The sequence below is a fragment of the Colletotrichum phormii genome, assembly GCF_030913505.1.
Source record: "Colletotrichum phormii strain CBS 102054 chromosome Unknown BDP81scaffold_23, whole genome shotgun sequence".
Classification (NCBI taxonomy): domain Eukaryota; kingdom Fungi; phylum Ascomycota; class Sordariomycetes; order Glomerellales; family Glomerellaceae; genus Colletotrichum; species Colletotrichum phormii.
The window spans coordinates 102,445-124,062 of record NW_026851465.1 but is presented as its reverse complement, the minus strand read 5'-3'; the positions used below and the strand labels follow the sequence as shown (position 1 = coordinate 124,062).

At 53.8% G+C, this 21,618-nt stretch overlaps 4 protein-coding genes and 1 non-coding gene across 5 annotated transcripts; 3 read left to right on the top strand and 2 right to left on the bottom strand.

The window, feature by feature from the left end:
• Window positions 1-776: 776 nt before the first annotated feature.
• On the top strand, window positions 777-1,351 carry BDP81DRAFT_464395 (cochaperone pam16; the record flags this gene model as incomplete). Its single annotated transcript, XM_060594144.1, has 2 exons — window positions 777-779; window positions 914-1,351. The coding sequence occupies 2 exons, from the start codon at window positions 777-779 to the stop codon at window positions 1,349-1,351; spliced, it is 441 nt and encodes a 146-aa protein (XP_060440611.1).
• A 751-nt stretch (window positions 1,352-2,102) lies between these two features.
• Window positions 2,103-2,192, bottom strand: BDP81DRAFT_t288. Its single transcript has one exon. It is a non-coding gene; the product is annotated as a tRNA-His (tRNA).
• Window positions 2,193-2,345: 153 nt separating this feature from the next.
• BDP81DRAFT_500477 (organic solute transporter Ostalpha-domain-containing protein) lies at window positions 2,346-4,275 on the bottom strand (the record flags this gene model as incomplete). The annotated part of the gene is made up of 5 exons (XM_060595514.1): window positions 2,346-3,235; window positions 3,332-3,481; window positions 3,552-3,677; window positions 3,748-4,039; window positions 4,124-4,275. Coding segments are annotated over 5 exons (1,338 nt in total), but the record flags the coding sequence as incomplete, so codon positions are not given.
• A 2,133-nt stretch (window positions 4,276-6,408) lies between these two features.
• On the top strand, window positions 6,409-8,352 carry BDP81DRAFT_329476 (cytochrome P450; the record flags this gene model as incomplete). Its single annotated transcript, XM_060585312.1, has 5 exons — window positions 6,409-6,783; window positions 6,880-6,982; window positions 7,050-7,118; window positions 7,198-7,818; window positions 7,898-8,352. 5 exons carry the CDS (start codon window positions 6,409-6,411, stop codon window positions 8,350-8,352), a joined length of 1,623 nt encoding a protein of 540 aa, XP_060440609.1.
• A 7,653-nt stretch (window positions 8,353-16,005) lies between these two features.
• Window positions 16,006-20,560, top strand: BDP81DRAFT_398258 (ABC-2 type transporter; the record flags this gene model as incomplete). Its single annotated transcript, XM_060588431.1, has 2 exons — window positions 16,006-20,454; window positions 20,531-20,560. The coding sequence occupies 2 exons, from the start codon at window positions 16,006-16,008 to the stop codon at window positions 20,558-20,560; spliced, it is 4,479 nt and encodes a 1,492-aa protein (XP_060440608.1).
• Between the last annotated feature and the right edge of the window lie 1,058 nt (window positions 20,561-21,618).

The following is a 21,618-nucleotide window of genomic DNA, read 5'->3' as shown; positions in this document are numbered from 1 at the left end:
CTTGCTTATTCCGTGAATGCCTTTGCCTGCTTGTCCACTCTGCCTTTTGGAAGCTTTGGACTTGTTGCTGTTTAGTCATAGAGACGAAGACAATGCAGCATGATCCTGGGCAGCCGGTTCGGCACTGTGCCCTCTGCGCTAGCAACGGCAACGTGACGATCGTGGACGTTCTGGGACACGTCGGAGTCTTGCTGTCTATGTATGCGCCCACCACGATCCTCTATCGTGCTGCATATCCAGTCACACAGTCGACAGGCATAGGAAACTCGAGGTGAAAATAAGGTTCCAGGCTTTTGTGGTGCCGTCGAGACGTTGATTGAAAAAAGCACAAGCGCAGCGGAACATTTCGAAGATGGACTCAAACTCAAAATCAAGACCCGCGCTTTGTTGACAAGGGGAATCCATTGCTCATTTCCTCTGAGGGTGGATGACAAGCCACACCAGCCGTGTGGCTAGACAGCAGAAATGTGGCGCAGCATGCACGGAAGGCCCGAGAAAAAAGTTGTCGGCGCCCGGCCAAACCCGCACCTCCGAAGCGCAGGAAGCTCGGAATTTCTCGTCGGCAATTTCCATGTCGTCGATGGATTTTTCTGGATAGGTTGCGAGCCATCCTTACGCCCAGCGCCCCCCCGTACCAGCCAAGCTGTACTGAACACCGCGCGACATCGCATCTCGGGTCCCTCTATACCGTGCGATCAGTCAATAAGCATCTATTTGTCTGTATCAACAACAACCTCTCTACCGCCCTTCGCCCAGAGGCTACTAATACAGCAAACATGGTGAGTCTGCCTCGAGCTTTCGCCTCCTCCCCTCCGCGCGCCCCCCTTCCAACCCGAATGCGCCGCCGGAGCTCATGAACCTCCTACCGTCCCGCGACCCTCGATTCGACTCGACTAACCCCCGTAACCCATAGGCCTACCGCCTCATCACCCAAGTCGTCTTCGTCGGCACCCGCATCGTCGGCCGCTCCTTCGCCGCAGCCTACAAGCAAGCGCAGGCCTCCTCCGAGTACGCCCGCGCGCAAGCCAAGAACGGCAACGCACCCGCCGGCACGAAGGGCGGCGCCGGCTCCGGCGGCTCGGGCATGACCCTCGACGAGGCGTGCAAGATTCTCAACGTCGAGGCACCCGGCAAAAACGGCGCGGACGCCAACGTAGGAGAGGCCATGGAGCGCTTCAAGAAGCTGTTTGACGTCAACGATCCCAAAAAGGGCGGCAGCTTCTACCTGCAGAGCAAAGTGCTTCGGGCGAGGGAGAGGTTGGAGAAGGAGATTGGGCCGCTGGTGGAGAAGGAGGAGATTGAGGCGGAGGTGAAGGAGGGGTTTAAGCCCAAGATTTACAAGGACCGGTGAACTGCGACCGCGGGAGCAGCGGCGGCAGCAGAAACACCGTTAGAAGGAGGACGCTGAGGCGACTACGGACGACGAAAAAGCTTTTTCTGCGACGAGCGATCTTGGGGCCGGGCCAGACCGAATCGACTGTGTACGAATGGACCCGACGGAGGGATGGGAGGGGGTATGACCACTGAGAGTGCTCTGCCGAGAGCTACTCGAGTGTCAACACACTGTATTGGAACAAACTTCACTCGACTCCGCATGGCATGGCGTTTTCAGGAGGTGGAATCTCTTTTTTTTTGTTTATTTTTTGGCGCGCGCGCTCACGGCACCGCCAGCATTGGCATGGTTAGACGATAAAAAGGGGAGCTTTGCGCGAAGAAAATGTGTTAATACTACTGTACTATAAGAGATGAGGGAAAGAGAAGAAGAAGGAGAGACTGGCGAATTTGGGCCGATGACAAGAGGTCCTTAGAGAATGCAAACGCCGTGTTGCTACTCACGCACATACATTCGCAACTTGGGGAGTTACATGCTACCGCAACACAGTGTTCATCATGGATATCACAATCATTCCGGTCTCCCTCTGTCAACTTGTAATCAGTGCTCTATGTCTGGCACAATCATTTCAAGCAGCAATCGACCGGCCACCTCACTCCTCCGATAACCGGCCTACCTTTTCCTCCGCCTCACCCGCCAACTTCAACCCTCAAAAAAATCTGACCATCAACAAAAGTTGAACCGATCGTGATGATCAGTCCTCGATAATTGCCCAGAGGCGGATTCGAACCGCCGTCAACACGGATCGCTGTATAGAAGAACCACAACGTATCATCCTAACCAACTAGACGATCTGGGCGAATCGAAGCTTGCGAATATCTCCTTGGTGGGGGAGGAAGCTTGGTTGACAGATCCGCTCGGAAACGGGTCTATGGACTCAGTTTGAGGTGGGAGACGAGATGCGTGAGGGCTTACGCGCGGTGGAGTAAGTGGGTGTCATTGGGGCTGCATGAAGGACTCGTGTAAGACCTGAGAGATGGGTGTCAGCAGGTGTTCGTCAATGACTTGTTCTTGAAATTTTCATTGTTTTGCTGAATGTCATTTGTTTGTGATGAAACTTGGAAGACTCCTATGATGACATGTCTGCGCTTGAGCGGACCTAAAGGTAGAGAGAGATGACAACTCTAGATACAAAGTTAGAATGCGAAGTACATGCAATGGACGAAATCGTTTTCTCATCCGATCCGCTAGTTTCCGTGCAATCTCCAACTCTCGCCTGCTCGTTCACCTGCGAGGCGTCTGACTGTTAACCATGTTCAGTGCCTCGGACAGATCGTCCGTCCTAGTCCTCTCCATGTACTCTATCCCATTCTCATTCTGTATCTGAACACCTCCGGCCCCAGCGCCGCGAGCGCGAGCAGCCTTTCGCCGTTCAACGACCAGCCACCGCGACGCTCCCACAACAGCCCGGAAGATATCCACGAAGTTGAGCGCATCCTTGAGAGCTCTCCACTGGAATCCCCGCGCAGAAACGCCGCTCGCCTGGCTCACAGACTGAGAAGAACCATCTGCAGCGTCCCAGACGCCGCACGTGTCTTGCCCCGCGTACGTCGCTTCCGGCTGCTGAGGCCAGATTTCCCAACTTCGTACCGGGATGATGCGCGAGGTGGAGCTTTGGTCGGTTCCATGCCCTTCTTCGTCGCTGGCGTTGTAGCCAGTCTTTGTCGGTGCCGCCGGGTGTTTGTAGATGGCGTAGGGGTAGGCCCAGAGGTGTAAGATTGCGACGGCTGCCATCTCGAAGCAGAGGAGCGTGTTGGGGATACCGACTGCCCATGATGGGTGGGAGATGTATGCTGTTGGTTTCAATGGGCCGCCGTCGCCTGTGAGGAACTCGAAAACGCCCTGTCGCTCTTGTGTTAGCATATGTCGATATTTTCTTCAGGCCCAAGCCAGTCAGTCGCCTTCAACCCCGGATATAAGGGCAATATCTGCACTTACTGTCTGAAGGTAGAACAGAAACACCACCAGCTTGATGGCGAGAAACTTGAGCAAAGGTTGATGCTGGGACATCTCCTTTGAGGTTTGGTGGTAGAATTGCAAGAGGCACATCATCGCCGTGACGAGGGAAAGAATCTCAATTACCATGACCTGATTATTTATCAGTGTCTCCAGTCTCTCCAGCACTCAAGCATATCGTGGTATTGCGGTCATCACCTACCCAAATTCTGGCATGACTGGGATCCTTTGATTCCTTGCAATACACGTCCGCCGCTTCCGTGATGCATTTTGTGAGAGCGCCAAAGAACTTGACGGTGCAGAACTGGAAGACGTCGAACCAAATGATCTAAAAAAGAAAATTGGTCAGATCCAGGCTCTGCAACGAATATCCCTTTCTGTAAGATGCAGTCACTCACGTTGAACCATTTAAGCCCATCCTCGGTCTGTCCCTTTTTGTTTCTTCCCACGTGTTTGACAAAAAATCGCGTTGGATTGAGCCACTTCTTTGGTTCCACCAAGTTGAAGACCCGGCGTAGCGTATTCAAATCGGGGTGCAGCAGCTGGCAAAGCAAGAGAAAGAATGACGCAATGACTAGGGACTCGTAGAACTCGTAGACGCTTCCGATGTAGACCTGTTTCTTGTAGAAGATGATGCTCAGGGTGCAGGCGATGGAGTAGACGGGGACCATTAACAAGATTCGGATGATTCTGCACAGCAATGCCTTCTCGTCAGAATCCACGAACGCTACATGATGGAAAAGTGGTCAAAGAAAGGTCTATGTGGAAACTCACTGTTTCTGTTCTTTGGGTTTCGTGTAATTGCTTGCATGTCTAAAAATGAGATACGCCGTGGCACAGCAAGCGACTATCGTTGCTCCTGCTGATAGAGATATTAAGAGGCCGTGGACTCGGATGCCGCCAGCGAGTTTCTGTTCAACGACTGGAAGATCGACTTGTTAGACGGGCTCTTTCTAGGCGAGATAGTGTTTGAGAGCATACTTGGAACATCCAAAGGGTGCTCTTTTCATTTCGCCATCGCATTTCCAGGCCAGGTGAAGACGTAGAGGGCTAGTCTCGATTGGAACGCGTCCGCGATCCCGGCTCGTGGCTTCGGTTAGATCACAATAGGACTAGACCCTCGGCTCCGTAGATTTCTGTGCTCTCTACACTCCTAGTTCCCCTTTTCAAGCAGTTTTCTTCTCGTTCTTGGCTGTTTCCTCTTTGGGATGGCTGTCAATGAAAGGGTACGGTAAGAAAGATTGTTGAAGATATAACCAGACTGGAAAAAGCAAGAGACTCGAGAGATATTCAGAACAGATACTCAAAGACAACGATGATGTGAGGCAACACAGAATGACACCGAGTGTATCACAGCTCTGGAATCTCGGCTTTCTTATCAACGGGATAGGAACTTGGTTGACTACTCGAGAGCAGGAAATCCGCCCAAGCTTTCTGCCTCCTCTTAGTACTATAGCCAATTATTGCCTTATCTATCCTAACGAGACAAAACCTGACGGATCTGCGGATCTCAGATCATAGTGACCAATAGACTTTTTCGAATGTCTGACTGGAGTAGATTGAATAGCCCCTTCCCCCGTTTTGCAGCCTTTGCCCAGCCGTACTATCCTACGACTTACTCGTGCAATTGCAACTTTACAGCCGACGCTGGCTTGAAATAAGGTTTCGTTACAAAGTTCAGGCGCGAACGTTCAACGCGCTGACAAGGGTCAACGCCCCACTAGGCTGAGCCGTCATAGCCACACTTTACACGTCAACGGGCGATTCGGGAAGAGCCGTTCGTAAATCTAACGGCATAACCCAGTCTCGTTGTGTAGTAACCCGTTTGGCCAATGTCCCCTTGCCCACGATTATAGAGTATCTGATTCGTTCGCTTTTGCCCCGTACGTAGGAAACGCAACGGAACCCGAGTTACGAACACGAGGTACGAGCTACAGTTCGTTAGTTACAGGCTGGCGCACTTCAGAGTTTGGGGGTTGGCAGATCTGTCTTGTTGGGCCTTGGCGCGGTCGACTGCCGGCTTCCCCTGGATAGGCACTTGCTTCAACCTTACACGATGTGACGGTAGTTACCATACCCGTAGCTGAGACACGGAATTCGGTCTCTAAAGATGATGTCCTAAATAACGTTTACGTTGCAGGTATCCGCATAGAGTGCAAATTATCATTGGATCTGCCCAACCTCGCCTGCGCTTGCAGTGGCTGATCTCTACTTCTCTATGTCCATCCTACCCCACGATCATTACACAGCCCCATAAGTTTCCGTCGTGGATATAGTCTGTAGTCTAAAACAAAGTCAAGATGGGGTTGAGAGACTTTATATACTCCGAAGCCGTACGGAGCTTTTGTCACTGTGGCCCAAGCAAGTTAGAATGCCTGACTATCGTGAGCCTCGATGCTGACTGGTCAAGACTTTCGGCTCCCACCGCGTAACAAAGTAGTGAAACATTGGCTGCATTTGCGGACTATGAATTCATTTGCTCCGTTTTTTAGGCGAGCCGCTTACTATGGTGGGAAAGCGTCAAGAAAGAAAGAAAAAGGCTGCGCAAGGCGCACTTGTCAGAGGCGATTGTCCGTGTGTTCATCGGATCGGTTGATATCAATTCGTCTGAATTCCGTCCCGATGTCATGACAGTCAGACAGACGACAGGCCATGGTGCGGATGCGCCTTTTCACCTTTCGGCTTTGTAAACGGCGCCCGAGTTGCAAATCACGCTGTAGCGAATGAGAAGGACGTGATTTGTAGTATTTCGCATAACGTGAGATAGGAATAGCCTTGGATAGGGTTAAAGATCTCACGAGGAGCTATCCGATGAGACCCATCCCACGACTTGGTATGGAATTCAGAGTCGAGATAATATCCGTGAACCTCAGTTGATCTTTGACGGATTCCATGACGACGTTCTTGAAGAGGCATTTTGAGCAATCGGGTGTTCTTTACATAAGGAGGCGATTCCTTGGGAGTTTAAACGGAAGATTCTTGACGAAACAGCTTTATCTACATCAGACTTCGCCCTATCGACTGTCACAACAACAAACTCACTTCCAAACCCGGTCGCGATGGCTTCATCCTCACCAATAGCATCCGCCTTCTCCTGGCCGGGTAAAGAGAACAATCCAAACTCGACCATCCAGCCGTACGGCTACATCGCCACGGCCGTCTTGGTCATCATCTTCTCTCTCTTACTCAAAGTCTCCAAGCACGATGACCTCCCCCTCTTCCAACCAACACCCAAATGGTTCCGCCCAACGTTCCTAGCTCAGATGGACTTCTTCAAAACCGGAAAGGATCTCATTGCGAAAGGCAGAGCCACCTTGCCCGACAAACCCTACAAGGTCCTCTCAGAAAGTGGAGAAATTCTTGTTCTGCCCCCTCGTTTCGCCAACGTCATTCGCAACGAGGAGGGATTGGACTTTGGGGCTGTGATTAGGCGGGTGAGTTGATAAGGTCGTGGGGACTACGTAGTGTGGTCCCATCGCACTTCAACTTGGAGGCCTCTTCGTGTACTGATCTCCTTGGGCAACTTTTAGGACCTCCATGGCAAGATCCTAGGCTTCCAGCCTTTTGGCTTTGTGGATGACGACAAGAAGATTATCCAAGTAGTTGCTCGCAAGCAATTGACAAAGTCACTCAGTGAGCCTGAGACTATTTCGGGTTGGAAGTACACCTCAGCGGCTATCTTCGAATTTCCCCCTTTCAGACACCATCACCGAACCACTCTCTCTCGAAACCGCATTCGCAGCAAACCTCATCTTCGGCGAATCTCAAGGTAAACACCCTCGCCATCTTCCACCATCTCCTCGCCGTGTCTCCCTGCTGTCAGACTAACAGCACCACCAACCCAACAGAATGGCACCAACTCCCCCTAAAAGACACAATCCTCGACCTCGTAGCCCGCCTCTCCTCCCGCGTCTTCCTCGGCCCAGATCTCTGCCGCAACGAAGACTGGCTCCGCATCACAAAGGAATACACCGTCCTCTCCTTCACCGCAGCCTTCAAACTCCGCGCCGTGCCCCTCCGCCTACGCCCTTTACTCCACTGGTTCTCCGCAGACTGCAGACGCGCGCGCGAGTCCCTCGCCGAGGCCCAGAAGCTCATCGCACCCGTCATCGAGAAGCGGCGCGCGGAGAAACGGGCCGCCACCGCCGCTGCTGCTGCTAGAAATCAAGACTCCGTGGCGCCGGTGTCGAATGATGCTATTGAGTGGGCGGAGGATGAGGCGCAGGGAGGGGCGTATGATGCTGCTATTTTCCAGCTTACGCTTTCGTTTGTGGCTATTCATACTACGACGGATCTTCTCGCGCAGACGCTCATCTACTTGGACAAGGAGCCGGAGCTCATCGGACCCCTGAGAGCTGAGATTGTGGAGGTCCTGAAGGCAGAGGGATGGAAAAAGAGCGTGCTGTACAACATGAAGCTCCTAGACAGCGCCATCAAGGAGACGCAAAGAATGAAGCCCGTCTCCATGCGTAAGTCCAGCCGCCCCTCCCACTTAACCACAAAACAACCCAAAGCTTCAATCTAACAAAACCCCTCTCCACCAAATAGTCCTCATGCGCCGCCTCGCCACCAAAGACGTCACCCTCCCAGACCACAACATCGCCATCCGCCGCGGCCAAACCGTCTCCGTCGACAGCTACAGCTCCATCGACCCAAACGTCTACCAACACCCCGAGACCTACGACATCCACCGCTTCCGCCGCATGCGCGAGCAGCCCGGCGGCGCCAACAAAGCGCAGCTCGTGACGACGAGCCCCGAGCACCTGGGTTTCGGCCACGGACAGCACGCGTGCCCCGGCCGGTTCTTCGCTTCGAACGAGGTGAAGGTCGTGCTGTGCCATTTGCTGTTGAAGTATGATTGGAAGCTGGCGCCGGGGTCGCCTTCGGATCCTGTTATTGTGGGTGCGTCTATGAATGTTAACCCGAAGGCTGTGGTTATGGTCAAGAGGAGGGTGGAGGAGTTTGATATTAATGATCTTGGGTTTGGGGACTTGGATTCTTGAGTGTTACATGTCGGCTGATTTGGTTGGTGAAGACTGTAGTTCTTTGAGCACTCGAGCATTGTCCCTTTACATTTTCCTTTGTCTTTTGGAACCGATTATTGCATTGTCTAGGAAAAAAGATCCATCCACGCAATAACCAACAAGCTAGACTGACATTTCGACCTACTTGACCCCTGTATATGGACTTGGATCTAGTGGCAGTCACAATGATTGGATCCACAGTCAGAGGGCTTGGGGAACGCCTTGCCATGCGTTGTCTGACTCCATATATCCGTCGGGTGATGTTGGCGAGAACGGGCTCTCGAGATGTATTAATGAACTTGCCCTGTCTCTAGACGCCCAGTGCCAAGAAGACCCCAAAGAACGATCTGATGTTTTATTTAGTTGATAGGGAGTCACTATTCTATGAATTGAATCCTCAACACAGATTGTTACCAAAGAGCTTCGTCAGTTGCCTTCAGTCTCTCAACTACCGTCGTGTAGACGGCATCAAGAAACACCGCCTGAGGTAACGACATCGAACGCCTCGTGTCAAGTTGTCACAGCCTGAAACTACGCTCCTCTACGTGACTCAATACACCAGGTATCTTGCACTCCTTAAACACGAAACATGTCTTCATCCCCTGAAGAGGCCCCAGGGGGCAGAGCACTTCATGGAGTCGCGGTGAGATTTGCGAAACCCCATGGTAGAGAGAGGTAAGATGCAAAGTAGGGGGGAAACGTCCGATTTGGGATATTTCCATGTAGCCATGCGCCCTCGACAAATACCGTTGACTGCCTGCCTCATGGCGCCCCCGTTAAGCCCATCCCGCAACCGCCTCCCGGAGGCCTTTATAAAGTGCCTTCAGGAGGACATTACACATTCCGCATAGCGGGGCATAGCGGAAATGCGCCTCTCTTGAAGAGGTTCTCCCAGCACAGACGGTCAAGGACCCGTGTGCCGTTTCCGTTTCTTGGTGGGTATAATTATCACCATGAGCCATGATGAAAAGAAACTTCATGTCCATGGACCTACACACCAGCAACAAACGAACTGCCGTCTAAGCCACGAATCTTCTCTCGAGTATTCTCGTCCGAATACTCTCAAGAAAAGCTTTTGGGACGAGAGACGGCGGAAGCTTTTAGGGGGGCTTGATGCTAACTAGATATCTAGAAAAAACGTCAACTCTGAGTCCTCTCTGCGGAAGGTGGACTTCCGCAAGAAATTCCATTCGCCAAAGCTGGCTACAAGGATAGAGCCAGCAAATTGATGTGCTCGAAAAGATAACTGTAGCCTTCCTGCTGGTAGATAGATGCTACTTATACCTCCACGGACGAAGGGTCGAGAGAATATCAACTCCAATGACCTGTGCTGAGGATCAAGGAGATGCATCTTACAGAGGGGGGAGCGCCGGGAAGTACATGTCCACCACAGGGAATGCAGCCCGTACTTGCTCAATCATCCTAAACCCAGCATGTTATCATCAAGGCACACACCAGATATGGGAACAACACTGCGACTGAGGAACAAGAGCCATGAGAGTCAAAAAAGTACACGCTTCCCTGAAAGGGAACGAGAGGTATCTCAACCAAGAATAAGACCTGCGAGCATGATAGTGACACCGCTAGGAGAGATGGAGGGACATTCTAGCCAGTCATACAGAGTGCGCACTCTGCTCGGGGTACGTCTTCGGCTGGGTTGCTCTAAAGGCCTTTATGCTTGAAACTGGATGCATTGATCAAAAGGCCACATCCAGGAGTACCTCACTTTACCCAAAAGACAAGAACAGTCTGCAAGTCGCGGTCAGGGCCCCTTATCAATTATTTTATCGTGTTCAATATCACGGCGATGACTATTGACGAGCCAAGCACTTCTACACATCTATAACGGCACACTTGGACGTGCTCGGGGTGAATTGTGTAGTCACGCCGAGAAGAGCATGTAGGAAATGAGTACCTGTGACAGACAGACAGGCAAGCAAGTAGTCTGGTCGCTCACTAGAGCGATTGAGCCAGGCGGCAACTACTGAAGTGCAGCCAAACCAGATACAGCATATGCTGCTTGGAGTCACATATCTTCTCATCACCATACATTGCGTGCTTGCCCACGTTCACATTGTCACTCAAAAACACCGAGGTCCAACGGTGTCTTGAACGTCCCGAAAGTGCGCTCGTCGCAATAGAAATAGGCTTATGGATGTTTCGACCACCCAGGTGTTCCCCCTGCGAAGCCATTACCGGATTCAGCAAATCACTTGCGACTTTTGGGGAAATAAGTGTGTGTGTGGCTGACCAACTTACACTTGAGAGTCAATCGACGTTCACCTACATCGGACCAACAAGATCACCTCGTCCAACGATCGAACAACCCACGCTTAGACTGTAAAGTCTGTGTGGTCAATGTGGGAGCCAAAGGGATGATATGCCCGTGAGAGCAAACCATGGCATTGCACATCGTGTGTTTGGACGAGACGGAAATGGTCGCTTCCAGATCACGAGATTAGACTTTTTGGGCCGATTTACGACAACGTTTTGGGTGGAGGGGTCGTCGACGTAGATCGCCCCCGCATGTTGCCTCTTTCGGCTGACCGAGTCGGCTCCGACCGAGCAGTGTGCAAAAACTCCCGTACGGATATCCGTCCCGTTCAGCCTTCGAGATCCGAGAATCGGCCGCAAGCTCACTAGTTGAGTTGTGCCTCTACGACAGGGATAACTTGTCTGTGAAGCTTCTGGAAACCTAGTGTAGTGTGGATAATGCAGTTGTCGGTTACCTTGAGAGCAGACTGCATAGTAAGGACAAGAGAATAGAGGCCCATTGGAGGAAACTCTATCTGAGTTCTTGGCTGTCAGCATCCGGCCCAATTCTCTGGGTTACTCTTTCGGCGTGCAGTCAGTCGTCGGGGGATAAGGCGGTCTGTGACGACTGACGAGTTCGAACGATCATTCCTCTCGCAGGGGAGCCAGTCTGAAGTCGGATAGACACGCCACGCTGTCGCTCGGATGCTGCCACTGGCGAGCGAATTGACGTCGTTCGTTCGGGGGTGTGGAGAAGACTGGCAGGAGAAGAACGAAGAAAGCGAAGAAGAAGTGAGGACGAAGCAGCGCCGCCGCCGCATAAGCTCCGAGCCAGGCGTGGGTGCTGCACGCTGGACCGAGTGTTGGGTGGTTGAGTTGGCTTTCGCGTTCATGTTTCGTGTCGCGGCACTTGAGGCCGAGCCGATCAGGCTGATGTGGGCGTTGCTTAAAGGCGAGGTAGGCCATGTGCTTGCGTGCGATATGCGTGGTGCATCACGCGAAGGTCTTCGGCCGGGCTCTAGCTGACAGAAGACGGACGGACTTTTTATCAATGTGTAATTAGCGAGTCTTGGCTCGTCTTCACGACGTGAGGTGTCTGGGGTTGAGTTGTGCATTTCTCATCAGCCTTGAAAAGTCGGGGGCCAGGTGCCTGGTCGCCAGGGTAGCGATAGTGATAATGCGGTATCGCCTCCTGTGTCTCTCTTTTGAGTCTCTTCTGGCAGTGCGAAAGAGGATACCAAGAGATTATGGTATAGAGACACATGACACATCGAGTACCTTCGCCGAGTCTTCGGCCGATTGCCGCCGAGACTCGAGCGGCAGCTGCACCGTGCCACCGTCAGGTAGGACGGGGACGTCCACCATGTGTGTGACTTGCGGCGGGAGGGCGCGCGGAAGAGGCGTGGCGGCGAGACACTAATTTAGCAAAGGTAAGTCTCCGACAGGGTGAGCCGCGAGGGTGCATTTGTCGTGGAACAGTGACTTGCTGGGCTTGAATTACTCGCAACAATTGTTGCTCGCGCCTCAATGGCCTGTGGTAGAAAACGTCCGACCTATCATTAGTGTGTCCCTGGGGCCCTCGACTTTTTTGCTTTTCGATTGCAGTTGTCATGAACTGGAGTCTGCAAGTGACTCATTGTGAGGACGGGCTTGGCGAAGCGGAATTGTCCAGGGTTGCACCGATTTCTTGATCAGTCGGAGGAGGATAAAACGAGTGGGAGAAGTCCGTAGGAGGCCCGTAGGAGGCAACAGGCCGGAGGAGTAAACAGGGCCGTAAGATTGAAATCTCGTCAATGGTCAGCGTCAACGTTGATGGAGACCCGGAGCTGATTCAACGTCCAAGAAGACCTCCGTTGCGGCGGACGAAGGCGGCGGTGGAATGCTGGGACCAGGGGGGGAGGCCGCGGGGCCCGGTCCACATTGAATTGACGACTTTGTTTCTTGTCTCCAAGATTCGAGCTGCGGTGCCCAAAACTTCAGCTTTGGTCGTTGCGATCGGAGGGCAAGACTAATCGACTGGAAAGGATTATGTAAGGGGTCAGTAAGAATCCACAATGGGAGCGCAGATAATTTGGCACATGGAGTAATGGAGTCCCTGCCAGGCTGTAAGACAGTGGGTGGGCGGGATATCCGTACGAATACCTGCATGTAGTACGGAGTAGGGGAGGGTCCTCGATCCTTTGTCGCAAAAGGTGCGGGCCAGATGCGAGATGGAGATGAATAATGGTTCAGATATGCTTATTTGACTGGCGGGAGGCTAGCGGAAGACTGGCGGAAGACTGGCGGGAAGTCCGTGGTGGAAAACCCGGTGAAAAGACTGGACTGGAAGCTTTTGGATAGTAGATGTCTGGTAATTAAGATCTGAAGACGAGAAAACAAGTGGACGATGATTGAAACCAAAGCATATGAATAATAGTTGGCCGTGATTGAGACGTGTTGGGATGGTCGTGGTTGGCAGTTGCAACTTCCATTGCAGGAGACGGTCGGTTCCTGGCATGCCTGGTTGGGTTGGAGACGAGAGGTGCATATTCGGAAAGAGAGACCCTCCAAACCTGGACTGCTCTTGCCCTCTGGGTGCAGTGATCGGCTCGCCTTTGGAGGAAGGAAAGCTGATTCATCAGAACTAATCCAAAACAAGACATTGCAGCCCTTCTTGCCCTTTTTCTCCACCTTTTGCCGGATGACTCGAAACCGATTGCCAGGCCCCACTCTCCTGACAAGAGCGGATTTCAGACCAACCAGGCTGTGAGAATCCAATGTGGAAGGAACATGAGAAAAAAAAAGAAGGAACAAAAAGTCCAAGGAAAGAACCCCGGGATTATGGAAAGCGGGGCCCACCTTACCCCTTGTCCTGGTATTGCCGCCTTTTTACGCCGGCCGCAGACAACGCAACGTGCAGCGGGCAGGCGCGAGTTGCTGCCGGTGCTTGCTGCTCTGCTGCTATCTTCAAGTGGGGCCGCCTTCCCTCGATGTGGTGTCTCCGTTTTCTGCCGTGTCCATTGCGGCATTGCATTGCCATCGCAACCTGCACCGGGGGGTTTTTTTTTATTTTGTTTTTTTAGTTGTTGTTTGCTTCCCCTTGTTTCTCTGGTGTCGTTGGCGTGCCGCGTGCCGTGTGCTGCGCATTACGCTCTCGGAGTTTTGTAGCGCCAAATTTGTGCGACGTGTCTGACCTCTATCATCGACGACCATCGGGCTGGATACCTGCGTTTCAACAATGCTGGTATCCACTTTGATCCCTTTTTTGCCTCTTTTTTATTTTTTTATTTTTTTATTTACGGAGTATCTCATTCATTTTCTTTTCTTACTGCATCAAGGGTCAGCACACATGCATCCGAGCCCCATGGAGATGATAGATCTGCTTGGACACCTCCATGACGGGCAGGTACCTGGTCTTCAGATTGGATCTGTTTACGGCGTAGTAAAGATACAGATATCCGTAGAAATGTTTGCAAGTCCACGTCAATGTGGTCAACAGCTCTCAACGAATTGGATGCCGCTAACGTCTGTGTTGCTCGGTTTTGCCGTTGTTGGTAATCATCCCTCCACCCCATACTAGTCTGACCACAGAGGACCAAAGAGGGTGTTCGAGTCCCTTGCCGGGTAGATAGATCTCAAAGTTGCATTACACACTGTCACACACACTCATACGCCATAAGGTAAGTAGGTACCGACGAAAAGCGTCCTTTTTTCCGATGACGCGTGCCTCTGCACACGGACACTCATCATCCCATCTCATCCCACCGCTGACCGCCTCTTCTTCGTCCAAGATCGGGGACACCTGTCTACTGTACGGATACTAATAGGTATGCCTTACTCCTTGAGGTAAACCCCGCGGCTGGTTAAAAAGCTTACTATAGTAGAGGCCGGCGCAACCATTGCCGTCTCTGACTCCTCCCCGATCGCAAGGAACCAAGGAACCCAACGTTTGGTCTGTGACCTGGGAGGTATCATGGTGGCTCAAGATGGCTCATCATCAAGACTGAGGAATACCTTTTACCTCACTCCTGTGCAGTGCGCCAAGGGAAAGGATGATCCACACAGCCGTACCCCCACCTCGTCGCCGTCTTACACTTGCACCCCGGTAGCTACTTCGTACGCCTGTGGTGTCTGGGTCTCTCCGACAATTTAACAGCTGCGGGTCCTCCCATCCGCCTCCACCACGCTGCATCGTCCGTACCCACGCAGCGCTGTTAGTCGCATCTGCACGCCTTTTTTACCTGGAGCCAAACACGCACTTTCCAACAAAGTCCCAGACTCTCACTCGTGCCGGTACTTTACCTACCTACCAGTTGCCTACCTACCTAGTAGGTAGACGTGAATCCGGTATACGGTACCTACATATCCCACTAGGTGCCGCCCAAAACACCACCAATTCCCATGTATTCGCCCAGCAATTGCTCGCCTGTTTCCTAACAGTAGCCTGCCGGTAAGTACCTGGGACTACACAGTAGGTAGAAGGCAAGGTAGTATCCCCCAGTCAGGTTGCCTCGCCTTCACCCTGCGTGCAACAATACCTCCCTCCTGAATGCCCAACATCGTGCTGCACCTCCACCAACGGACATACAGTAGTCTAGGTATCTGGGCTACCTACCAGCCGGGCTTAAGACTTCCTAGATCCGGGAACCGACTCTTGTTGAAATTGTCACTCGTCTTGACGCATCCTTGATTGGTAATGTTTTCTGTTTGGCTCCCGAAGTCGATCCGATAGACTGCCTGGGCGCCCTTAGTATCCCTGGCACTCCTAGGTAGAGACCCTCTTTATTTTTTTTCTCCCATGCTACGGATACCCAGCGGTTGCTTGCTAGCTGTTCCATTTTCTCTCTTGACGGAAGCTTCTTTTATTTGTCCTCAACTCCCATTTCCCATCCATCAACTCGCTCTCGGGTCGACGGTCACTGGGATTTGTGTATTCCTCCTTTCCTCCGCCGAATGACCGCATCTTGGTCCGGAGCGCATCTCTACGGTTAGAACTCTGACACATACTCACTCACTCTCTGTCACTCGGTTTCTCTCTCCACCGGCTCTTAGCTTCCCCCCTCCAGTCCTTTGATCTCTCTATTTCATCCCCTTTAACACGGCACATTGCCGCCTGACTCTTTCGCCTACACTCCCTTCTTGTTACCATCCATCCCCACGGTACCTCTCCCCGTACCTGCACTCCAACGCTTTTCCTCTTCCCGGCACGGGCCAACCATCGCCACTTTCCGGTCGCCTGGGATCATCGTCACCTCTTTCAATACCAGCTCGACCTCTCACTCACCTTGCCGTTTCGTGAGACCGAGCCTTAATTTTCAACCCCAAGTCGGCCGTACAGACAATATCTGCGCCGCAGTGGACAACAGCTCTCCGCGAATCACTCACCAGCCCGACGGTCCAATGGCGGGCCAGGACTCTGAAAAGACGGAACAGGCCCTCGCAGGAGGCAACCCTGCCGTCAACGAGAAGAACAACACGGCCGACTCAAGTACGGCCCCGCGATCCTCGACCTCGACCGCCGCCGATTCGGAACAGCAACGCGAGGAAGCTCGCCGCACCAACCCCGATGGCTTCTCCGCGATCCACGCCGGTATCTCGGTTCACCAGGCCGTGGCCGAATTTGCGGAACTCCAGCGCGAGCTGTCTGGTCACTCGCGCGCAAGCAGAGTGAACAGTCGCAACAGCCACAGAAAGTCTGAAGATGTCGAAAAGGCCGTCGCAAACGTCAACTCGGCCACGCCTTCTTCCGAGACGGATGGTGAGCAGTTTGACTTGGAAGCTGTCCTGCGCGGCGGCGTCGAGGCCGAGCGCGAGGCCGGCATCCGACCGAAGCACATCGGCGCCTACTGGGACGGACTCACGGTCAAGGGCATGGGCGGCACCACCAACTACGTCCAGACGTTCCCCGATGCTTTCGTCAGCTTCGTCGACTACGTCACGCCCGTCATGAACTTGCTTGGCTTGAACAAGAAGGGTGTTGAAGCTACTCTGCTGGACAACTTCAAGGGCGTCTGCAAGCCGGGCGAGATGGTCTTGGTCTTGGGTAAGCCTGGTTCTGGCTGCACCACATTCCTCAAGACCATTGCCAACTGGCGCGCCGGCTACACTGGTGTCACTGGCGATGTGCTGTACGGAAAGTTCACAGCCGACGAGTTCAAGCAGTACCGAGGTGAAGCCGTTTACAACCAGGAGGACGACATCCACCACTCGACCCTCACCGTCGAGCAGACGCTGGGTTTTGCTCTCGACACAAAGGTCCCCGCCAAGCGCCCCGCCGGTATGTCCAAGAACGAGTTCAAGGAGCAGGTCATCTCCACCCTCCTCAAGATGTTCAACATTGAGCACACCCGCCACACTGTCGTCGGTGACGCTTTCGTGCGCGGTGTCTCTGGAGGAGAGAGAAAGCGTGTGTCGATCGCAGAAATGATGATCACCAACGCGTGTGTCCTCTCCTGGGACAACAGTACCCGTGGTCTGGACGCCAGTACGGCGCTCGACTTTGTCAAGTCCCTCCGTGTCCAGACGAACCTGTACCAGACCACCACATTTGTGTCTCTGTACCAGGCTTCCGAGAACATCTACAACCTCTTCGACAAGGTCCTGGTTATTGACGCCGGAAAGCAAGTCTACCTCGGCCCCGCCACCGAGGCTCGCGCCTACTTTGAGGGTCTCGGTTTCGCACCCCGCCCTAGACAGACCACCCCCGACTACGTTACCGGATGCACCGACGACTTCGAGCGCGAGTACGCCCCCGGTCGCTCACCCGAGAACGCGCCCCACAGTCCCGAGACCCTCGCCGAGGCCTTCAAGACGTCCAAGTTCCAGAAGCAGATCGACAGCGAGATGGAGGAGTACAAGGCGAGACTGGCCCAGGAGACGGAGAAGCACACCGACTTCCAGGTCGCCGTCAAGGAGGCCAAGCGCGGCTCCTCCAAGCGCTCCGTCTACGCCGTCGGTTTCCACCTTCAGGTCTACGCGCTCATGAAGCGCCAGTTCGTCCTGAAGCTCCAAGATCGTCTGTCTCTGTTCCTCTCCTGGTTCCGCTCCATCGTCATCGCCATCGTCCTCGGCACCCTCTTCTTCCGCCTCGGCTCAACCTCCGCCAGCGCCTTCAGCAAGGGTGGTCTCATGTTCATCTCGCTCCTGTTCAACGCCTTTGAAGCCTTCTCTGAGCTGGCGGGTATCATGACCGGGCGCGCGATTGTCAACAAGCACAAGGCCTACGCTTTCCATCGTCCGTCAGCATTGTGGATCGCTCAAATCATTGTCGATCAGGCCTTTGCAGCAAGTCGAATCATGGTCTTTTCGATCATTGTCTACTTCATGTCTGGGCTTGTCCGCGAGGCTGGGGCGTTCTTCACCTTCTACCTCATGATTCTCTCTGGAAACATCGCCATGACGCTTTTCTTCCGATGCATCGGCTCCATCAGTCCCGACTTTGATTACGCCATCAAGTTCGCTGTCGTCATCATCACCTTCTTCGTCACCACCTCTGGCTATCTCATTCAGTACCAGTCTGAGAAGGTCTGGATCCGCTGGATCTACTGGATCAACGCGTTGGGTCTTGCTTTCAGCGCCATGATGGAGAACGAGTTTAGCCGTCTGAAACTCACCTGCTCAAGCGAGTCACTCGTCCCCTCGGGCCCTGGCTATGGCGACATCAACCACCAGGTGTGTACGCTTGCTGGATCGACCGCAGGAACCACGCTCGTCGATGGCTCAGCGTACATTGCTGCTGGATACAACTACATCAAGGGCGATCTGTGGCGCAACTGGGGCATCATCTTGGTTCTCATCGTCTTCTTCCTCCTCATGAACGTCACTCTCGGTGAACTCATCAACTTTGGAAATGATGGCAGCTCGGCCAAGGTCTACCAGAAGCCCAACGCGGAGCGTAAGAAGCTCAACGATGCACTAATGGAGAAGAAGGCAGCCAAGCGCCGCGGCGACAAGCAGGAAGGCTCCGACTTGACTATCCACTCGGAAGCGGTCTTGACCTGGGAGGACCTCAACTACGATGTTCCCGTCGCCGGCGGAACCCGTCGCCTACTCAACAACGTTTATGGATACGTCAAGCCTGGCCAATTGACAGCTTTGATGGGTGCTTCCGGTGCCGGCAAGACCACTCTCCTCGATGTGCTCGCGTCTCGCAAGAACATTGGTGTCATCCACGGTGACGTCCTCGTCGACGGCATCAAGCCCGGAAAGCAGTTCCAGCGCAGTACCTCGTACGCCGAGCAGCTCGATCTTCACGACCCGACCCAAACCGTCCGCGAAGCCCTCCGCTTCTCCGCCCTTCTTCGCCAGCCTTACGACACCCCTATCCCCGAGCGCTATGAATACGTCGAGGAGATTATCGCCCTGCTGGAGATGGAGCACATTGCCGACTGCATCATTGGTTCCCCCGAGTTCGGCCTGACTGTCGAGCAGCGCAAGCGTGTCACGATCGGTGTCGAGTTGGCCGCCAAGCCCGAGCTCCTCCTCTTCCTCGACGAACCCACCTCCGGTCTCGACAGCCAGAGCGCCTTCAACATTGTCCGTTTCCTCAAGAAGCTGGCCGCTGCCGGACAGGCCATTCTCTGCACCATCCACCAGCCCAACGCCGCCCTGTTTGAGAACTTTGACCGTCTTCTGCTCCTCCAGAGAGGCGGCCGCACCGTGTACTTTGGAGATATCGGCCAGGACGCCGTCGTCCTGCGAGACTACCTCAAGCGCCACGGCGCCATCGCCAAGCCCACCGACAACGTCGCCGAGTACATGCTCGAGGCCATCGGAGCCGGATCCGCACCCCGCGTAGGAAACAAGGACTGGGCCGACATCTGGGACGACAGCGCCGAGCTCGCCAACGTCAAGGACACCATCAGCCAGCTCAAGGAGCAGCGCATGGCCGCCGGCCGGACCATCAACCACGACCTGGAGAAGGAGTACGCCAGCCCGCAGTTGCACCAGCTCAAGGTCGTCGTGAGACGCATGAACCTCAGCTTCTGGCGCAGCCCCAACTACCTCTTCACCCGCCTCTTCAACCACGTCGTCGTCGCCCTCATCACCGGTCTGACCTACCTCCAACTCGACTCCAGCCGCAGCTCGCTCCAGTACAAGGTGTTCGTCATGTTCCAGGTCACCGTCCTCCCCGCCCTCATCATCAGCCAGGTCGAGGTCATGTTCCACATCAAGCGCGCCCTCTTCTTCCGCGAGAGCTCCTCGAAAATGTACAACCCCGTCACCTTCGCCGCCGCAATCACCATCGCAGAGCTGCCCTACTCCATCATGTGCTCCGTCGCCTTCTTCCTCCCGCTCTACTACATGCCAGGCTTCCAATTCGACTCCTCCCGCGCCGGCTACCAATTCTTCATGATCCTCACCACCGAGCTCTTCTCCGTCTCCCTCGGCCAGGCCCTCGCCTCCCTGACGCCCAGCCCCTTCATCTCCTCGCAGTTCGACCCCTTCCTCATGATTACCTTTGCCCTCTTCTGCGGCGTCACCATCCCCGCCCCGCAGATGCCCGGCTTCTGGCGCGCCTGGCTCTACCAGCTCGACCCCTTCACGCGCCTCATTGGCGGCATGGTCGTCACCGCGCTGCACGATCTCAAGGTCGCCTGCTCCTCTGCCGAGTTCAACCCGTTTACTGCGCCGCCCGGCCAGACGTGCGGCGAGTACATGCAGCCGTTTTTCGATAACGGCGGCCCCGGGTACCTGGCCAACAACGACACCTCGAGCTGCGAGTACTGCGCGTACAAGGTCGGCGACGAGTTCTACACGCCGCTGGGGCTCAACTTTGATAACCGCTGGAGGGACCTCGGTATTTTCTTGGCCTTTGTTGGCAGCAACTTGATTGTCCTCGTCTTGGCGGTAAGCATTTTCTCCCCTCCCCCCTGCGTCTCCTGACGTGCATGTTATCTGAACAAGTTACTAACGTCTACAATAGAGCAAGTTCCTCAACTTCAACCGAAGATAATCGTTCCCCCAAGCCCGCTTCGCAGCGGCGCATTTACATTCTGCTTCGTTTCTTTTCCTACTGTCAGTTGATTTTACAGCATCAGCATCCTTGTCTCCCAGCAGTTCGTGCCTGGCCGCTATTTCGAGGCCAAGAACTCGTTTTAAAAATGGAGTCTTGAGGGATATCACACCAAAACTTGGGGGGGTTTCTGCGAATTCATGAGAGAGAGATAGAGAAAGCCTTCATTGCGCACAGTACACACACACACACACACACACACACACACACACATCACACATTGAGCCATGAGACGGCATGGTTTTGTGAAGAGTTGTAAGACAAAACGCACCTTAGCATAGAGCTTTTTACGTAATTTAATAGACACGGCCAAGAGACTGTATGTACCAATTGAGGATGAGGAATTTTCGTTAGAGTTGATGTGTATCAAGACCTCGCGAAACCTGGTAAATCGTGGCGGCTGGCTCGAGCAGCGGGTGGTTGCAATGTGTTGCTATGAAGTGCATGCGGTATGTACGGTACGGTAACCATGGGAAGAACATGGCCAATCGACCTTTGACATACATGATTGTTGTTGTTGGGCGTACCTATTTTATATACTGCGGCCGATACGATACTCTGTTCGCTCGACAGTAAGCCGCAGCATCTTCCGTAGCGGACCACCAGGGAACCCGAAAAGCTATCCTCGCTCAGCAACGCGAGACTCTTGACGGCCCACGCACCCGTGACGTACCTCAATTCGTTCGTTGAAACTGACAAATTCCCCTCCTCCCCGCACTCCCGTCGGTAACCCCGCCGCCGGCAGCTAAAACTCCAGACCCCACATCGGTCGACAGTCCTCCGCCAGCACCCCACCGCCGCACGGCGTCCTGTCACCCCCTCCTCCGGCGAACGACACCCCTTCAAAACCCGTCCGTACCGAACTCGCTCTACCCCTCAGCACTTAACAAACCGTCTCACAAATTCTCAAGATAGACACTTTCCCCAGGTACTCTCCCCGCCCCTGAATGAATCGCTTTAGTGCCCTTACTCAACATCACTACCTAAGTACCTACCTA